Raw genomic sequence first — 13,228 nt, 5'->3', positions numbered from 1 at the left:
GAAGGTAGTAATTCCTTCATGAGTTGCTTGGCAGTACCTTTTCTTTGACATCTAAATTAATTGCAAAGTACGATCATTTCTTTAAGGAGTTTGATCATCAAGTGATCGTGTATGTATTCATACTGCCCAGGAGATAGGATCACTTAGAGTGGAAAACAGTTTTTAAAGTTAAAAACCGGGGCAGGGGGAGAGGGAAAAGGAGGGTGGCTTTATGTTTATAGCTCATCAAGAAGCAGCCCTATTTAATACTATTAAGGTTTCAATAGGGCTACTCTGTTTGGGCCATCTCTCATCAGAAACAGACATAGGTCTGATTGCCAATGACCATGTTCCCATTTGCCTGGACGCTTAAATAATAGCATCATAATTGAGTGACATCTCTGAATTATTGGCTATTGTGTAGTATCTGGGTTTTTAATGTGTCATTTGCAAATACTGACAAAGTACAGAGAATTTGGAAACAAATGAGTGAATTACCACTGTCGGTGATCCTGACTGAATGTTTCTAATGATTCATTAGACATAGGTTAACCAACCCAAAAGTTTTATGCAACTTCAAAGGCAAATTCCAGTTTTCTTTGTAAAGTCAAGACCAGAAAGAAATGCAAAAAGTCTTAAACTATAAGTTGAACAATTGCAACCTCAATAACTGAAAAGGTATTGCATTTTTAAAATTTGGACCTTTTAATAATAATCAAGAAAATGATATTTTAATCCCTTAAAAAGGAAAATAACAGCCCTAAAAAGGTTTGTTTTGGTTTGTTTGCCTGTTTCTTGTCTTAAGACGCAATAGAAAGTGAGAATCAGAGTAAGATAGTTCTGAGAAAATAATGTAAAGTAGGACATGGGGAATAGATTTTAGTTCAGTTAGGTAAGGAAGCAAGTTTTTATAATTTTCTGATCCTCTGTTTTCCATAACATTGAAATACCTAGTCTACTTACCCCAATTGGATTGTTAGAAGAGGCATGTTTTGTAAATATTAAAGCCTTTTATAAATGTAAAACTATTGCGAGAAATGTTTAAGTTGTTTGGGTGAGGAAGGATGGTTGCGTTCAAAAATAGAAACAATTAAAAAAAAATTACATTAGAATATGTTGAAGTGTTTTGCCTTTTTATTATCAGTGACTCCACAATAGAGAAATTGCATTTCTTGCATCTAGACACATAAGATCTCTTTTCTTTATCACAAATAATTTTATTTTGTCCTGATGAATAGGGTCCTGTCATACCTCTAAGTATAGTGAAATCAGTTCTGTTTATAGTTGAAATAGAAAAACTAAATTTCAGACTATTTAACTGTAAGTCAGTATAAGTTCTCTGGTTTTACTTTGAAATTTAAAAAGAGGCTATGTTGCCAACATCAGTGCATTCAGCAGGAACAGATGGGAAGGTACTTTTTTGTTCACCATGCATGTTACAGGTTGTTAGAAAAAATGGATTTTGATATAGCTTACATTTAATTTTGTTTGAAAAATGTATTACAGGATTACAATATCCTTTAAAAAAACTGTTGATTTATATCAACCAGGGCTAATTACCCTTTTATTCTGATGAAACTTTTAAATAGTAGAAGTAAATAATTCTGTCATTAGGTGGTATTCTTTTAGAGTGCTAATCGTAACAATTATAATTCATGGCCTCATCCAACTTGTAATGTAGAATATCTCTAGATACCTAAATTTGTTTTGCATGTTCTCGGTGGTCAGGTTTGTGCACCTCTGTGTCCCAAAGGTTCAAATGTGTATTCACTTGTACATTTGTAAACACTCTGTCTTCTAATGGACGAAGCTTCAAAAAGATATTCTAGAAATTTCTCCAGGTTTTACTTTTCAGAAAAATGACTTCAGTATTGTGGTGGTCCTTACAGTGCACCACTTTCACCTAGCACTCTGGATTTTCTGCTTAACTTTGTGGCACAGTCCTCTGAATCATTGCTTCATGACACAAATTTTGAACTGTCTTACAAATACCAAGCAACCTTTACTTCAGATGTCCCGCCTCTCTGATATTACTGTAACACTTAGATTAGAATCTTAAGTAATTAATTGCTTGTCCCATTTGTATAAATTTTGGTTTAAGTATTTTTATCAGCTGTGGTAGTAATTCAGTTTTAGAAATGTAAAATCTTTGTGTGCTCTCCCTACAGCTGGACCATACAGTGGTTTAGGAGAAATAATCCATAGAGAGAGCGTTCCAATGCATACATTTGCCAAGTATCTCTTCACCTCTCTCCTACCTCATGATGCTGAACTGGCATACAGAATTGCACTGAGAGCAATGCGGTACGTATAGAAAGCCCCGCTGGGAAGAGACAAGCAAGATTCCCCACTGGGAGAAATGGCCTTTAACTGACTCCTGCTAGCTACTAATTCATTCATGTTTCCTGTAACCAAGCAAAAGCTAAGGAAACTGTTTGCCTATGCGGCTTGTGTTGTTTTTTAAAAGCAGGAAAAGAACCCTATTTGGCCTGCTAGTGTGCTGACTTACTAATTTTAGGGATATTTTTATTTGGTTTCTCCCCCCCCCCCTTTTTCCTTCTTAGATGTAGAGTCTGGTATTAGTGGGTTATTTTGGGCTATGTTTAATCACAAGGCAGTTTTCAGTTGAAACCTTCCTAAATAACTCATTACTTTTTGAAAATTAGATTTTTTGAAAAAGTAAAGAATAATAAATGTGCTTGACAAAATCTAATTGAGGCCTTCAGAGCTGCCATAATTTTCACTTTTATGTAATTGTTTCACTATCCATCAATAATACAGGAAAGCAGTTGCATCACAAAGTACCTTTATGGTTAGCTCAAAGACAAGAACATGAATAGTGTCCTTACAAGTAAAAAGTATGACTGATTGAAGTTTTTATAAGTCTTCTCACTTCATATTCCTTATGACTGTGAACTATTCATCAATTCCCTCTTTCTTATATGTACATTAAAGTGTCTTTCTGTGTTTTTCACTTAAAAAAACTAATTTACTAAATAACCATTTCTCCCATCTCCATCCAAACTTTGTGTGGGTTCAGGATGACATTTTTTCCATTCTCCACTGAATCTTGTGAAGTTATAACCTATAAAACTTCAAGAACACAAGAGGAAACTAGCTTTTCTTAAAACATAAACTACTTTACAAATCAGGCCCACGTTTCTAATTTTTAAATAAATCCCACTGTAGTCCCATCTGAAGAAGGGACCCAAGAGCTTGGGTATTGTGAATGAGTAAGAGGTTATACGTCACCCATTCTGTATCCATAGCCATTGCCATGAGTTTTTAAGGACATATACCATGCCTCTGAATTGTGTCCCATATGTCACTCATTTTAAACAAAATAATAAGTGACGTTGAATCTGTTCAGGGAATTGCTCATGATTAAATGTGATTAGAGACAGAGAGAGCTATCATATATACATACACACATATGCACATAAGCACTTTCACTCAAGGCTAGAATTTCTTTAACTTAATATGTCCTTTCCTGGGCACTCTGACCTCTCCTTAATTTATCAGATTCCATTCAATTCAGCAAACCTTTATTAGGTACCTACTGTGCATAAGGCACTGGGCTAGAATCTGTGCGTACAGAGACAAACATGAAGCAGTTTTCTGCCTTCAGGGAGCATGCATTCCATTAAGGGGATATGTCAAGTTCACAGATTAGTAGAAGCAAAGTATTCATGATTGGGGGATGGGGCACAGAGAGAGAGAGAACAAATAGAATGAACAATTGGATGAGGAAGGGAAATATATGTCACACTGGGCCTTGGGAAGTATTATCAGACACCAATCCACTCTAACACATTTTGCTTATAACTCTAATTCCGTACAACCAGAAGTTTCAGTGATATATTGAAAAGACTGTATATGATTTCCTATGTGATTACAGGTTGTTGTTATCATAGCTATTTCACTGTTCTTTCCTACCAATACTTACATTTAGAAATAATTTAACATATGCTTTGTTTTCAACATGATCTTCATTTTTAGTTTATTCTGATCAAGGCAAGTTGATTCCCAAGATTAGAAATTTCAGTGAAGTGATGGGGAAATGTGAAAGGAGTCTGAAGATTGACTTAATATTCTGTTTTCTGAATCAGAAAATAAATGCCAAAGGCATGTTTTGTTGATACCTAAAGGGTATAAAAATAAAGCTTTTATCATGTGTGGAAATAAGGTAGAAAGGACAACTTCCTCCCTTTCTCTTCCAATTTTGCCATTAATCAATTACTTTCTTAATCTCAGGTATCTCCTAATCTCTGTTTCAGTACCCTGTGCCCTGATCATCTATTGCTAGTTTCTCTTTATCAAATTTTTTTTATATAAATGAGTGAATTTGAAAATTGGGTTAAGAGTGAAAAATATGGCAGTAGGAAAACATAGCTCTTATTGGTGCTCAGTAGCTTAGTTTGCCTGTGTACTCTCATCTTCCTGATGGTACACATGGAGGCAAATCTCTTAGGTTTGGGTGATTAACAGTTAATGAGGCTTTTGGCAAACTGACTCTGAAATTCTGGCAGAAGAGAGATTGTCTACCACGGCTCTTGCACCTGGGCCATGTATGCTTCCTCTGTAGTCAAATAGCTCTTGTGGCTTTTGCTTGCCAGTAACCATGGTTATAATGATGGACAAGTAAAAAGAGGCAGCCTGCCTTGTCTTCTCATTCCAGATTACTAGTATTGGAATCTACTGCTCCAACAGGAGATATGTCCCGCCCACACCACATTGCGTCAGTTGTTCCAAACCGGTATCCCCGCTGGTTTACCCTAAGCCACATTGAGTCCCAGCAGTGTGAGTTGGCATCAACTATGCTAACAGCAGCCAAAGGTACAGTGTTATCCCTAAGACATAAGTATTTTGTTTGTTTTCCAGGGAGGGTAATTTTTATTTCAAATTGCTTAGTTGATAGTAATTCTAATGTAAGACAGTTTTTTAGTGGTCATGATTTTTAGGTTAGGAGTAATAGAGCTGATTTTAGTCTGAGACTGCCTTACCAGAGTCACCAGACTATCCCCTGTGTGGCTACTTATAGGGGATTAAAGTGGTTATTTAGACTCAGAAATAGATAAATGTCCTCTTAATTTTTCATTCTTTAAAGCATCCATGGGTAAGATTTAGGGAGCTGTTTGTTATTTCATATTGATTTTGTTTCACATATACATTTGCTTACTAAAGGTGTGTTGTAGTATGTCCTTTTTTTGGTAAATCTGGTATTCATATACATTGAAGTAATTATGGAACACAGTTATAATGTCTGTTCCATCAGTAAATATTTCAAATAAATTAATTTGTGTAATTGTTTTTTTTTTTGTATCGTGCATGTATGTTTGCTTCCTCCCCCTTGTACGTTGCAGGCGACGTTCGGAGGCTTGAAACAGTATTAGAATCCATCCAGAAAAACATTCACTCCTCATCACATATTTTTAAGCTTGCCCAAGATGCATTTAAGATAGCAACTCTCATGGACAGTTTGCCAGACATCACTCTTTTGAAAGTGTCTCTGGAGCTGGGCCTTCAGGTATATCACCAATGTTATTATGTGGGATTTGAAAACTTTTGTTTTGACTCTTGTTCTGAGGATTGGTACATACAAAGAAGACTTAGTTTTGTTAGTATAGGTAAGTAAATTCTCAGGTGCACAGACCTGCTAAGTATTCAGAACAATATACCATTTGTGATTCCCAGCTGAAAGAAGCTGCTTTTTGTGGATGCATTCACTATCCTTTTAGAGGCTGCATCCTTGTCTTTATTTTCATATCTATAGATACAGATATAGATATAGATAGATAGATAGATAGATAGATATAGGTAGATATAGATATAGATAGATATAGATATAATTTTTTTAAGGCAGTTGGGTTTAAGTGACTTGCCCAGGGTCACACAGCTAGTAAGCATCAAGTGTTTGGTCTGAATCCGGATTTGAACTTAGGTCCTCCTGACTTCAGGGCCGGTACTCTATCTACTGCACCACCTACCTGCCCCCTACATTTTTAAAAAGATGTAAGTTGGTATTTGTAAGCAGCATAGTAAAACCCTGAACCAAAAATCAAGAAACCTGGACTCCGGTCCCAGTTTTGCCACCAAACAACTGTGTGGTCTTGGGCAAATCACTAACCTTCTCTGGGTCTCAGCTTAATTCATCTTTAAAATGAGGATAAACATACCTGCCCAGCCTTCCTCACAAGGCTAATTGTGAGGCTCAGATGAGATAATAGATGTGAAAGTGCTCTGAAAACTGTGGAAAGCTGACTCCGTGCCTGTAAAATCATCCTCCCTCCCCAGTAAGAACAACCCCTCCTTCTTGAATTATAATTCCAGTTAACATCATTCTTTCCTCCTTAGAGTGACTAGAGAAAAGATGATTAATAATCCCTGAAACTGTAATTCAATAAAATTCAAAACTTGAACTTTTTAGAGTTTTATATTTTAAGAAAAACATGATGTTGACTTTATTTTTGCTTTTTAGTTTCTTCATATCGCACATACCACTTGGGTAGACTTATAGTTTTTTATGAGTTTTTTTTTTTGTTGTTTCCATTGCTTGGCACATAGGTCTTCCCAAATTCAAGGCCTGCTCTTTCCATTGTACAGTACTACTTTTCAGCACAGTAGTATAGAGCTGTAAGTAGAGAAGGTAAAGGATATTGGGCAAAATTGATACTGACTCTATGATACTGCATCTAACAGCTTGGAAAAGTTGCTTTTTCGAATGAATCTCCCCAGTCCAAAACAATTATGTCTTTGTTTACTGGCACATAAGAGCAGTAGTTTTTAATTGATTGGAAAGCATATATATGCATAAGGACTACCATGATAGAATTGCTTGGCTTCTGGTTATTAGATCTCTTATGGTTTTCACATTATAATAACTTATTTTACCATTCCATTGATTTATATTATTGCTAATTATATTTTCACAATTTTGGCAGGTCATGCGAATGACACTGTCAACTTTAAATTGGCGACGACGGGAAATGGTGAGATGGTTGGTAACATGTGCAACTGAAGTGGGTAAGTAAATATGTTTCAAGAAACAGCTTCCAGAAGCATCATTTCTATTTCTTGTCATCTTTAGGATGCAGCAACATTTGCTTTGTGTTGACCAGAAAAAAAGTGGCTTTCCACTTTTTTTTATGCTAGTAAAAGAAGAAATACTAAAAAAGGTTTGCTTACAAATGAAGCAGATAATAAATGCTTGTTTCATCCTACTTTATTCTGAGGTCTGAAAATTCTTTCAGGTCAAATAATGATCCAGTTTTGAGTGCATTGGCATACAAGACTCAGAAATGTCAGGAATATACTTTTACATAAATTATAGAAATGCTTCATTGCAACGCAAAGCAAAAGATGAATTTCCCTTTTTGTGGCCAGGTCCTCTGTTCTTTGAACAGTCTCTGAATTCACCTACAGAATCTTTATTTTCATGCTTTTGCTTCCTTGAAAAGTAAACTTGATCATTAAAAGATTATTAAAAAGGAGTTTCTAAAAAAATTTCTCTTCCATATGCTTATAAGCCAGTTTAATTATAAATTTTGAATTTAATTTTATATGTCTTGATTATGATTATGGTTTGCTCAGTGTTAGTGTTTCAGAAAGGTAATGTTCTCAGAAATTCTGAAGTGCCACACCTCATTTTTTTTCTCTTTGTCTTCTTCTCCGCTTCCCCAGCCTCACACTCCAGCATCCCAGGCACTGGGCATTCTTTCTTTAGTAGATTAATTGTCTGTGTTCAAACTACTCTTGAAATTGAAGTCTGTTTTCTACCACTGTGACTTTTTGAGGTCTGACTGGAGCAAAAGCAAGAACGTTGATTAGCTTATCTGAATAAGTCTACATGATGATACCTCATTAATAAAAAAATAATAATGAATGGTATCAGTTCAAGCTGAAATGTAGATCACTAAGTCATCATCTTCACTCTTATTCTAGGGCTCTTAACAATACCTCAAACCACTTGAAATGAGTTTAATGTTGGTAAATGCACAACTGATAACAAAGAATTTAATTATTGTTCTTACTAGGTTCTTCCTAAATTATGAAGAGCACCAGAATATGTGGTTTTATTGACCCTTTTAGGCTCAGTAGTAACTTTTGATGCCTTTAAAAATGAGATAACCGAATGCAGAGAAGAAAGCCAATTTTTCCTGTGTGTTGAAGCCATTTTTTAGAGCCTCTGCCTCTCCTGATATCCTCTCCTATGTTAGTACTACTTCTGTGTGAAGGCATCTTCTTGTCCCTGTAGGTATATCCCACTACATCCCTAGAGAACGGTGTCCTTCCATCCCAGGTGTTTGTATCCTTCAATTATCTCAAGTGACACAATGTTGTTGATCTGTCCTGTTATTTTAAGTGGAATGAATAAGCAACATCTTACTGTAGAGTAGATGAAGTAATGTTGTCAGTATGATTCCTGGCCAGTTGTCTGTCAGGACATAAAGTACTTTTATTACCTTCTCATGATAATCTAGTTTATAGTTACGTGTAAAAGTATCCTAGAGTGAGCCCTTTGTGGGGTAGAAATGACCTATGGGACTGACTTGAGTCTGTAGGTCATTGACCATGTGCCTTTAAATGAAAAGTTTTCTAGCTACACTGATTCTTCCTCTCAAATTATGAAAATAAAACAAAATCATGAGTTCCCATTGAGAAAATGATAACCATTAGGTGTGGTGTAGGTGAGCTCAAGTCAGTGAGAAATTACTGCTGGCCATAAGAAGATGCCTTAGTTGCCCATACTCAACAATTTGTAAAGCATATCGGCCAGACATTTCCCCAGTGCAGTAATAAAGTGGTACTAAGCAAAACTATACATTTCCTGCAGAAATACCAACAAAAACAGAATGGCAGTTTAGTATAAGTATTGGTTATGTTATCTTTCTTCTTTCCTATTTGCATCAGAAAAAGACACAGATCCTTTGCCGGGAAGACATACTAGAAGTGAGACTAAAGAGATACTATGGAAATCATTGTTATAATTTTATTTGTTAGTGACTGTATAATGTGTCAGTATTTTGAAAGTGGAGAACTAGTGTGAATATGGAATCACATTTAATTTACCGTATTATCATAGAGAGTAGGCACAAGAGTAAGACCAATCCAAGAATTACTTCTCATGTACTAACCCCATCAGATTCACAGTGGGTTTTTGTTGTTGTTGTTACGCTTCAGTGACCTGATACTTTTCATTTAAATTACACACTTTGAAGATGATTTAGTGACCGAGGCACTTTTGTCTTGGCATTTTGAGAAAAACAAAACCACCTAGAGAAAACTCTTAAGATTTCAGAAAGTCGTTTTATCAACAGAAAATTTAAAGTGTGTGACTGACATTAGACTCTTGCAAACTGGAACCAGTTATCCAAAAACCATGGGCTTAAACTGCAAGCAACACAGTGAAAATATCAGATACCAAGAGGATCAGTTCTTTATTATGAGACATTCAAATTTCTTTAGCCTCTTCGTTGAACCCAAAAGATTGCTTCCCATAACATTATCAGAGCTCTTTAATACAAAGCTTGTCACATATCCTTTGATAAGATTAACAAGTTAAGTTTTGTTTTTTAAGAATAAAAATGGAAAGTCAGCTTCTGGAATGTGCTGGTTGGTGACAGCCCCTCTTCTTTGTCTCCTAGGCGTTTATGCACTGGATAGTATCATGCAGAGCTGGTTTACGCTTTTCACCCCCACAGAGGCCACTAGTATTGTTGCTACGACCGTGATGTCCAACAGCACCATTGTCCGTCTGCATCTGGACTGCCACCAGCAGGAGAAACTGGCCGGCAGTGCTAGGACGCTTGCTCTTCAGTGTGCCATGAAGGACCCTCAAAACTGTGCCCTCTCTGCACTGACCTTGTGTGAAAAGGATCACATAGCTTTTGAGACCGCTTACCAAATTGTTCTTGATGCTGCTACAACCGGCATGAGCTACACGCAGCTTTTTACAATAGCCCGGTACATGGAGCACCGTGGCTACCCCATGAGGGCCTACAAGCTGGCTACTTTGGCCATGACGCATCTCAACCTGAGTTACAATCAGGACACACACCCTGCCATTAATGACGTTTTATGGGCATGTGCGCTCAGCCACTCCCTCGGGAAAAATGAGCTAGCGGCTATAATACCTCTGGTGGTCAAAAGTGTCAAATGTGCAACAGTACTCTCAGACATTTTGCGCAGGTGTACTTTGACCACTCCTGGGATGGTGGGACTTCATGGAAGGAGGAACTCTGGTAAGCTCATGTCACTGGACAAAGCCCCTTTAAGGCAGCTCCTGGATGCCACAATTGGAGCCTACATTAATACAACACATTCGCGACTCACACACATCAGTCCTCGACACTATAGTGAGTTTATCGAGTTCCTTAGCAAGGCCCGAGAGACCTTCTTAATGGCTCATGATGGACATATTCAGTTTACACAGTTTATTGACAACCTAAAACAAATCTACAAAGGCAAAAAGAAACTGATGATGTTGGTTCGTGAGCGGTTTGGTTGATAGAACATGTGTGAATGGGGGTGGGGAGGGGGGTGGGAGGGATGGTTTGTTTTTACTTGAGCCTGCCTTTGTATCCTTTTTAACTTAAAGAAACAGAGCCACACCGGTATTATATGTGTAATAGTTATATTGAGTTTGCAAACTAAATTGTCATGTTGTGAAAGTTTGTGTGTTTTCCATTTTTTTTTCCTTTTTTTCGGTTTTGTATGAGAGAGAGGTTAAAAAAAAGGTTTGGTTTACACTGAGTATATGTTGTCAAGTGGCAAAAGTCCACACAGCTCTCCTGTTTTCTGTATCCGTTCACAGCCTCAAAAATGATTGCAATGGCTTTAAAAACCAAACAAAACACCTCCATCCTGTGATAAGTACCTCGAATGGATTCAGCTTTACTCCTTTGTAACTCATCTTTACATTTCAGCATATTTAAACCAACCAACACAATGAAATCCTAATAGTTAAAAAAAAAAAAAGGCTGACCACGTGGCTTTGCAGTGCTGTTCATCCGGAAGCATGGCACCCAGTGCTTGTGCATGTGGAAACTTAGCGACTGTCAACATACATTCTCAGGGATTTATCAAAAAAAAAATTAAAAAAAAAAGAATGAGAGCATTTATTGTACTGTATATATATTATAGTATATGTCTGAATATTGAAAAAATATAACATTAACTAATTTATAAAAATATTCTATGTAATGCAAAATACTTGAAGCTGCAGTAGCTTGGTTTTAAACAAAAAAAAAATTAAGAGAACCTACCCGAAGGACTAAAAGTGCACCTTGCGCCAGGGGTGGCTCAGGTGGTGAACTTTATGCTGGGCATCTATGCAGAGCCACCTTTTGGATTGCATGGTTAGACTGATAGCTGTTGGGAAAAATTATATATGTATATATATGTATACAACTTATGTATACATATATATATATATATATATATATGTATGTATGTATGTATACACACACACACACACACACACACACACACACACACCCCGCACACCACACATGCTTGTAACAGGCACTACAATAAAGAGGGACAACAGAAGACACAGCCAGAGCAGCAAGCCTTAGCATTAAGAGTACAGTATGCCAGAACTGAGGTTTGTACCTCCTAGCCGAGAAAACTTAAAAGATATTCCCTTTTGACACAAAACGCAAAATGTTTTCCAAAACAATTGACATACATTACGCCTTTGCAGTGAGCTAATAATAAGCTAACCTTTGTGCACAAATAACATATATATATTATATATTATATATATATATATATATATTCTGCATAGGTATTTTGACTTTGTGCAGGACAGAAAGTTGTGTAGGTATGACTGTTCTACTTTTCAGTTGTCTTTTTTTAATATATTTTATTTTCTCTAGAATTACTCAAACAAAAGCAGCCTTCTATCTTGCCTTGTCTTAATGCTTTAAAATAACCAAACTGGAGATCTAACTACCAAACTGTTCATTATATTATTAAATACCAACTTTGGTTACAGTATAGTGTCTTTACTTTAGCTGATGGTTCTGTATCCTTGTGCTTTTTAAAGCAATTTTTATGTTTTGGTGCAAAAGTTGTCCAGTGTCTCTTGTTCCCTTCATTAGAGAACATGCTAGAGGTATGTTTGTAGGTATTTTTTGTTTAGAGAAACTATTTCATGCTCTCCATTTTATTTATTATAATAGATAAAAAAAGGTTGTACTTCATCACCCATGTAAACATGCTCATGAAGTTGAAAGTAATTAAGATTTGATACACTGATATCAATTTATTTATGTAACTAAATCACTGTTTTATAAACTTGTTAATGATCAACAATTTTTGTTTTGATTAAAATTAGTTTTTTGAAAGTTGATTCTGCCTCATTTATAGTGTCTGTTACTCTACTGGTACAGTTATGTTCTCTGCCTCTGCTTTTCTCCATGTTCATTATTGTAATAGTGCTGGAAGGGCAAGTGGTTATATTTTTGTTGTTGTTTTTGTTTTGTTTACTACAGGTGACACAAACTCAGGCATTCTTTCTTTTATAAACAATAAACTCTTAACTCAGCGAGTTCCAAACTTGATGTATTTAATGAGTGGTAAGATTGTGAGGGCTTTGTTTAGAAAGAAACTTCATTATAGTTGACTCCATGAGACATTGTTCCATTTTCAAAAGCCCTCCCACCCACCAGTGATCCTCAGACCCTCTTATTCTAATAATTTTTAAAGTCACAATGTCCATGTTACCTGAAGCACACATCATATACAAAGTTTCACAGAACTTCTGTCCATTGGCCAAACCTTTACAATTGGAGTCTATAGCCCACTACCTGCTGCTAAGGCTGGATGTGACATTCATGAGCGCATAGTAACCTGTTAATGCCAAATAGAAATAGAAACTTGCATTTTGGTATGGGTAGTCTTTATTCGGGTTTATCCTCACTCGATCAAAGGGCAAATATAAAAATTCATGAGTATTCATGGGAATATTTGAATGGTCACAATGGACAAGACTTTTCCAAGGGGGACTTAATTGAATGTGGCCACCTGTGGTAGGAAGCATCAGTTCTAAAGCTGCTAAGAATGCTTCAAATTTGAGTATGTCAGGTAGCAAATGATTCTGCATGCAGTGGGCACCTTTCACAATGAACATGTTTTCAATCGCAATCAGTTTCCAGTTATGAGTAGCAAAGGGAATCTCAGGTCGATGAAATCCAGGGATCATCTCCAAACCTTATTTTAGTCAGTGTTTTTTCTGCTACCTCCC

The 13,228-nt window shown here is 36.4% G+C and overlaps 1 protein-coding gene across 1 annotated transcript in view; it reads left to right on the top strand.

The window, feature by feature from the left end:
* ZSWIM6 (zinc finger SWIM-type containing 6) overlaps positions 1–12,334 on the top strand; it is a 215,793-nt gene extending 203,459 nt beyond the window's left edge. The window contains exons 10-14 of the mRNA XM_021007235.2: positions 2,148–2,283; positions 4,658–4,815; positions 5,343–5,506; positions 6,921–7,002; positions 9,624–12,334. Of these exons, the coding sequence (XP_020862894.2) occupies positions 2,148–2,283; positions 4,658–4,815; positions 5,343–5,506; positions 6,921–7,002; positions 9,624–10,486 (1,403 nt within the window). The 3' untranslated portion in view covers positions 10,487–12,334. The remainder of the gene's footprint in view (positions 1–2,147; positions 2,284–4,657; positions 4,816–5,342; positions 5,507–6,920; positions 7,003–9,623) is intronic.
* Positions 12,335–13,228: the final 894 nt, after the last annotated feature.

The sequence above is a fragment of the Phascolarctos cinereus genome, unplaced genomic scaffold (assembly GCF_003287225.1).
Source record: "Phascolarctos cinereus isolate Bilbo 61053 unplaced genomic scaffold, phaCin_HiC Scaffold_4;HRSCAF=312, whole genome shotgun sequence".
Lineage (NCBI taxonomy): Eukaryota > Metazoa > Chordata > Mammalia > Diprotodontia > Phascolarctidae > Phascolarctos > Phascolarctos cinereus.
The sequence above is the reverse complement of the archived record's forward strand: the minus strand, read 5'-3'. Positions and strand labels throughout refer to the sequence as shown.